We start from the raw sequence: 7500 nt of genomic DNA on the forward strand, positions 1-7500 counted from the left end.
TTCACATAAATTATTTACAACAATCAGAAATTAATTATATCAATAATAGTAATAGAATGCAATGAAGGCAATATCATAATAATAATAATAATAATAATAATAATAATAATAAATAATAATAATAATAATAATAATAACAGTAGCGGCAATAAGTAACAATTAATATAGTAACAAAAGTAATAATAGACTATAGTTCATAGTCATAACAATGACTTTCTTTGTCATTGAGGGAGTGAGAAAACATCACCGGCTGGCAGAACAAACAGCCGACATCAATCAAACGTCCTCCAGACCGGTTGAGCATCGGCTTCATTAATTCCTTAAAGACTTCCCCCCAACTGCCTGAACGATGCTGATGCCCAGACAACTTAATCCTGATTTATATTTTGTGGGAATGAAATATGACATGTATATGCCGGAAATATTTCAATAACAAACACACTGTTCAGATAGAAAATATTTGAGTCTTGCCTTTGTTAATTGACACAGGTAAGTTAGGAAAATAAATGCTAGTAAAAACGATCAGCAAGTTCGTGAACACTGCTTCTCAACTCGAACATATGTTTTCATCAAATCTACACACATCATGTTGTGAGCTGAATTTTAATGATCTCAGTTGTCATTGAAAGGACACCCAAGAATTTTAGAATAAAGAAAAATATTGAACCTGGAAGTCAAAAGGGTTTGTAGCACAGCAGACATTATCAAAGTATAATTTTAGTACCGACAAATTAAAAAGAAAATGTGCTTTTCTTTAAATGCTCCCAATCATCATATACTGTTTAGGTTGCAAGATTAATAAAAATGTTATCTACTCTGATTCTCGTTAAGTTTCCAGCTGGTCTGTGAAAAAAAGCCTTAAGCATCATAGAAATACAAAGAAACAGTTTTAATATATAGATGGGTTGTAACAAAAAAACCATTTTAACACTTACAATACAAGCAATTTAAGTCTATTACAGACAAAAAAAAAACCAATAAAATAAACATGAACATTTTTATGGCTGGTTTCACTGATATCACTCACACATTGGGGTTTCAGATTCTAAGATGTCCACCCTATCAAATTTGGATTTGTGCTTGTTATGTAAATGGTAGCGTATTTTGCGACGCAGCACTGCCAAAACAGAAAAAAATGCAATAACACAAATGCAGCACCATGGAGGGGGTGGAAGTTTTCTTTTAAAAGGAATGGGTAAATTAAAATTGATCCCACAAATATCAAAGGAGAAGAATGACAAAAAAATGACTCACCATTGCACGTAACACGTTGGTTTGCAAGTGTATAGCATTCGGGTTGAACCTGGGTCCCAGACTGGCAACGAGGTTCAGTCTGTGATAGTTGTGGATGAGGCTCTGACTGAGTTGGGGAATGAGCACTAGGTTCCAGAGACAATGATGTACTCAGCATTGGGTACCTCACAGAGTACGTAGAGGAATCAGACTCGGAGTCAGCAACAAAATCGGGACCCTGTATATTTTGTGGAAAAGATGACAGATCAATCAATTTATTCATGTTGACAATAAACATGAAGAGCCATTGTTTAATAATCCAACTAAACAATTAGCTGGTTAATAATGCAAGTATAATAAAAAAGAGTTGAGAAAGGCAGACATATTGTCTAAGTATTTAATATGTTCAACTGTGCTTGGATAAATATAGATACACCAACCAGGGTTTCAGTAAACCGTTTTTAACCAACTCTTTAAATCCTACACCAGGACCAACAACTACAAAACAATTTTTTATATCACTACGATTCTGGACATATAAACGGTTGTCATTGCAACAATATGAACTTCCTAACCTTGCAACTGCAATATAGTTAACAAAAAAAGTTGATAAACATTACGATGCAAGAGAATTTGGACAAAATGCGAGATCAAAAGTATAATCCCAACAGAAGCTATTTTAATTTTTCCTGGAAACGCATCATTTTCACATTTTGTCAAATAAAAAACAAACGACTTCAAATGTGAATGGCTCATCAATGAATATCACTTCAAAATATAACGAGGAAGGTTTAAAATAGTGTTATTGTTGGCGAAGTCCACTGCAAAGAAAAATTTTTAACAACAAAAAACTAGGAGATCTCACTGGTGTAAAACAGTGTTGTCCTTGTCCTGAAATATTGTATTGCGCCTAACAGACTGCAGGTCTCATCTTTTGTGGCAAATGTGTTTTGTCCACCACAAAATATGGTGATGTGAAGCATTTTGAGCATGGTGCCAACTGTGGATAAACGCTATACAAATGTTATGATTTTATTTTAATGTACATACTTACCACAAATGAATCATGTGATATGGAACTTTGTTCTGCATCACTTTCAGGCTCTGAGTTGGAGTCTATATAGAAAATAAAAACAACAAAAAAAAGCTGAAGACTATCATGTGCAAGTTTTTCTCTAAACTCTTAAACAAAAAATCATGCCATCTTATGCTGTAAAAGGATTTTTTAAAAATTATTTACCTTATGACTATTGTCCTTTGGAAAAAAAAGAAAATTAAGTCCGAAACCTTCTGGCTATTTTCTTTTAAATTTCAAGAACGTCAGAGTTGGCAAGGGAGGACGGAAATATAATTCCAGAAACCAATCTGTCTATAATCATATCCATATGATAGTTTTTCGTTCAAGATTCAGGTACAGTCCACTTAGGATAATCGCAATACCTTGGGATCATCGAAAATGTTGGGATTAACCGAAATTCAGTTTCCTGTCCACTATTTCAACATTTTACACATTTATTGTCAACTCAAACCAGTAAATAATATTCTTAGTCAACCACATATAGAGCAATTTGATTGAAACAAAAACCATATGGCAGCCCCGTGTAGATTTGTCAACCAAAAGCAGCTATGAAGCAAGCCGATATCTTATTCAGATTGGAAGAAGTTTCAATCTTTTTTCTCAACAATTCAACATTTGTCAGAGTTAAAGAGATTAGCCTTAATGAGAGACAATAAGCTCTCACCAAACTCATTGGTCACAATGCACAGTTGTTAATCCTAAAACAAAGGATATCGCTCAGTCTCTCTTTATAACTGTCATTTATAACCTGTTGTCAAGATTATGACCAGCCCCACCCCTCTTCTATTTAATGGCCACCGATGACGTCACAAACCCATACTGCAGAGCCCCGCCCTCTTTCGACTCTAACAGAGTGGTGACACACTACTGTAGCATTAAATCCTGCTCACTCTCGATTCTTCAACCTGTCACGATTTCATCCATGATGAAATTTAATCATGATATACTGTTTGATTTCTTGAATTTACCACTTTTTAAAAAACCGAAGTTTGTTGCAATTAACCAGTGACTTTTATATAGAATTATTTCCATTGCTTAGGAAATATTGTGATTAACCGAAAGTTGCGATTAAATGAGTTGCAATTATCCGGAGTGGACTGTAATAGTATTACACATCATGACTCAAAAAAAAAAAAAAAAAGCAAACTATGTGTACCTCAATGTTATTCATTTCCTCATCAAATTACATTCTTACCATTAACATCATAGATCACATCAAAAGGGTTGTCTGGATTGACAGCAAGACATTTTTCAGGATTTTTAAAGCTCAAATCTCTCTGATCTGAAGTTACAAAAGAAATAGCATATTCTCAACATTAAACTATGATTTTGTGATGGCTGTGATATGGCATACTGTATGCATAAAGCAAGATGCAAAGACAGGTTTAAGTTTAAATTATTTTATATTCTTTTCAAAAATCCATTCTAGTTTTTGCCAAAATAAAATAAACACGAGAAGTGTTGAGTTGGATAGCGCTAAAACTAAAAGTAGTAGTGGTAGTAGTAGTAGTATTAGTAGTAAACGACAGATCTTACTCACTAGTGTGAATCTACAGTCTACAGAAGTTCCCGAATTATCTGACTCCACTTCCAAATGACTGACTGACAAGTGACAATCATCAATCGGTGTGTGATGTCTACCCTATTGAAAATCTTAAATCAACTGTGATGTAATAAGAATGGCCAATAACTTACCATTATAATTATCTCGGTGTCTCTTCAATGATGCCTCCAGCATCAATTTACCCCACGATGCCATAGACGTCTAGTTTGGAACTCAGCAAGTGACGAAAAAATACTTGCGGCTATAGAGAGGACGTCCGTCGGCCACTCTCTTTGTAAGTCAGTAGTCAGTGGTTATCAGATATCCTTGGTTCTTGAAAAATATAGAAACACAGCGGTTCATTTAAAAAGACTCTTTTGTAGATCAAGTTATAATGTTAGGTATTGCACTTTAAAATCTCTTCAGACATAGAACGAGTCAACTTGACGTCTAGACCAAATCATTTCGAAGATCGATATGGCAACAGCAACGCCTGGAATGGAGGATTTAAATGCGGCATCTGACGATTCTACTGCTATGACAGAAGATGCTCCATTTCACGACGTCGAGATGGCTTCAACTGGCATCAGGCATCAACATGCTACTCAATAATGGGTTTGATGAAGCGTTTGACTAAGAACTAAAGGCCGAGCTGATAACTGATAACCACCTACTACCGACTTGCAGAGTGAGTGAGTGCCGAGTGCCTCTTTATGCGCGAAATTGACTAAACATACGTTTCACGAAAAAAAGAGTTACTATGTTTGCTTGTCTCTTGTCACCAAGATAAGAATCCGGACCAAGATTCGATAAATCTGTTTCTAAAAATAGATTATAATTCGTATATCTTGTTCATTCCTCAGTTCATCAACTTTCACACAATTTTATATTAGGTTTTCATTACTATAAAAATCCATATAATGCTCTAGAATTTTAGAGAAAATTTCGGAAAGATATATTGCCTCACTATTGAAATATATCGATGAAAACACTGGTACCCCTATTGTACTTTTTTCAGGCGGTCACCTTATTGACCAACGTGAAAATTTAGGCATAACTCTTCTTACTGTGGTGTTTAACAAATAACTTCAATACTATGATTTACAATTATATATCCTTGACGGTTGGGTTGACAACCTTAAACTAAAAATAGAAAAGTGAATGTGCTAGAGGTCAAATCAATAGGGGGACCGGATTTTGGTCTCCCTATTGGTAAAGTACTGTAAAATGAACTAATAGGGGTACCAAAAGTCTCCCTATCCGGTATTAATACATATATATATATATATATATATATATATATATATATATATATATATATATATATATATATATATATATATTCCTCGTTTGACAGTGGATGAAATTGGCTTCATGTTAAGGAATCATATTGTCATATTGTATTAATGTACAAGCGAGGTCATAAGTTTAGCTGGAAAGAAGGTGGGGAGGGTGGAGAAAAAAAGAAGCGGTATGGCGAGGTTTCATTGTAGATCAATACACGTAATATCAACACCATAGGATTTAAAGAAGAAGAACAAACAAATCGGCCTATTGTGGTCTTAATAAATATTAATGCATCATCAGAAGGCAAACATAGGCCAATTATGTTTTGAATAGAATCGCCGGGCTGCTATGTATGAATACGGATGCCTCCTCAATAACACAAACACTTCCCCGGTTACAGCGAAAGGGAAGGGAATCGATATGGATAGGTTTGTTATCTTTTCATTATATCGAGTTATACTTTAAATACCGTGAATGATTTTATTTCTTACATCCAATTCCATTGAAAATCAAATTTTAAAGATCACACCCACACACACGCACACACTATATATATATATTCGATCTGACTGGTTATATAGATAGTATGCGCTTGTCGAAGAAGCTCACAACATTGCCATCCGGAAGTATAACAGACCAATACACAAAACTGTGTGTAACCATGAACGTTTAAAGTCTGGTTAATACAGTTTAGTGAGGATTACTCATAAACGCGGATGGCAAAAACAACAATAACAAAGATCTGAGTCACATCAACTTCGAACTATCTATATATGCCTACTGCTACTGACTACCTTGGAAAGGTATTTGATATTCAAATGTCAAGGTCACTGAATATATAATACGCGCTATCGGTTTGTATCAAATGATAATATTATACTATCCCTACCTATCAAAACAATATGCCATAATAGTATGATAACATTACATTCATTCATTCATTCATTCATTCATTCATTCATTCATTCATTCGTTCATTCATTTATTCATGCTTCCGTTCGAGTAATACTTTGACCATTGGTTGGGTTGTGGTCATTCAACTGTAGTTGGAGACCCTGCTTTCACCATACATTATGTATATATTATATTATGCAAAACATAGATAAGACCACGGCCAAATGTGACCCATCGTCTTAAAACGGTATTATGTCGGAACGAACCAGCTGCTTAAAAGCCGAATTTAATGTTAAAACTGGTCAAAAATATAAATTGTTGGCATTCGCACCCTAAAATATGGTATCCATTCTCCTCAATAAATCGTATAAACTCAACACAAGTCTGATATTTATGGCTATAAATTCAATTTTCAACAACATAACAATCCCGACTTAATACCGTTTTGAGGCGATGGGTCACAACTGACACAACTGCTTCTGTCCTCCACCCTTCAATCTGACTTATCCGAATGTAAACAAGACTAGGTGTTAGTGTACTTGTTCCCCCTTACTTACTGCATACACACACACACACACACATACACACACACATACACACACACACACATACACACACATACACACACACACACACACACACATATATATATATATATATATATACATATAGCACGAGAAAGCAAGGGTTGCCAGTTAGTTTTTTGCTAGTGTTGCGACATGAAGCTCTGAGAAGTAAATAATAATGAAAGAACAGAATGGAAGTTTCAAAATTAATTCATAAAGACGAATCATTTGGACGTTTCGGGTTTCGTCCTTGTTAAATGTGACCCATCGTCTCAAAACGGTATTATGTCGGAACGAACCAGATACATAAAAGCCGAATTTAATGTTAAAACTGGTCAAAAATATAAATTGTTGGCATATGCACCCTAAAATATGGTATCCATTCTCCTCAATAAATCGTATAAACTCAACACAAGTCTGAGATTTCTGGCTATAAATTCAATTTTCAACATCTTAACCAATCCGACTTAATACCGTTTTGAGGCGAAGGGTCACAAATAGGAAACCCGAAAAGTCAAAAATAAATTAATTTCCTTTGTTATTTATTAATTTATCGGAGTTCCGAGATAGCTCAGTTGGTAGAGCACTCGCTACACACGCAAAGGGACCGAGATCGATCCCGGGGGCAGTCGAGATTATTTTTTCTGACCCTCTTGTCCACCCAGCAGTGATTGGGTAGCTAGGTCTGTTAGATCTGTCGGAAAGTAGCTTGCGATAGACTCGAGTCCTATTCAAAGGTAGCAAGCAATTGCTTTTGTCCGTTTCACGCAATAGAAACCGGGACAAACTCAGGCTCCATGTATGTGCCAAATGGCTCCGAAAGACTACTACTTTTTTTGTTTGTTTGTTTTGTTTTTTTAATTTCAAGAGACAGCTCTGCGTTTGTCTATAGATATAAT

The 7500-nt window shown here is 35.1% G+C and overlaps 2 protein-coding genes across 2 annotated transcripts in view; both read right to left on the reverse strand.

The window, feature by feature from the left end:
* The window catches only part of LOC144958908 (low-density lipoprotein receptor-related protein 1-like), a gene marked incomplete in the record, with an annotated part of 328538 nt that overhangs the window by 289865 nt on the left and 31173 nt on the right, over window positions 1–7500 (reverse strand).
* The window catches only part of LOC144958920 (uncharacterized), an 18863-nt gene that overhangs the window by 3009 nt on the left and 8354 nt on the right, over window positions 1–7500 (reverse strand). Inside the window, exons 2-4 of the mRNA XM_078891217.1 lie at window positions 3507–3593; window positions 2288–2349; window positions 1255–1471 (exon numbers count right to left, since the gene is read on the reverse strand). Of these exons, the coding sequence (XP_078747343.1) occupies window positions 1255–1471; window positions 2288–2349; window positions 3507–3593 (366 nt within the window). The remainder of the gene's footprint in view (window positions 1–1254; window positions 1472–2287; window positions 2350–3506; window positions 3594–7500) is intronic.

This window comes from Berghia stephanieae, chromosome 13, assembly GCF_034508935.2.
Source record: "Berghia stephanieae isolate SIO BIC M18660-M18661 chromosome 13, UCSD_Bste_1.3, whole genome shotgun sequence".
Classification (NCBI taxonomy): Eukaryota; Metazoa; Mollusca; class Gastropoda; order Nudibranchia; family Aeolidiidae; genus Berghia; species Berghia stephanieae.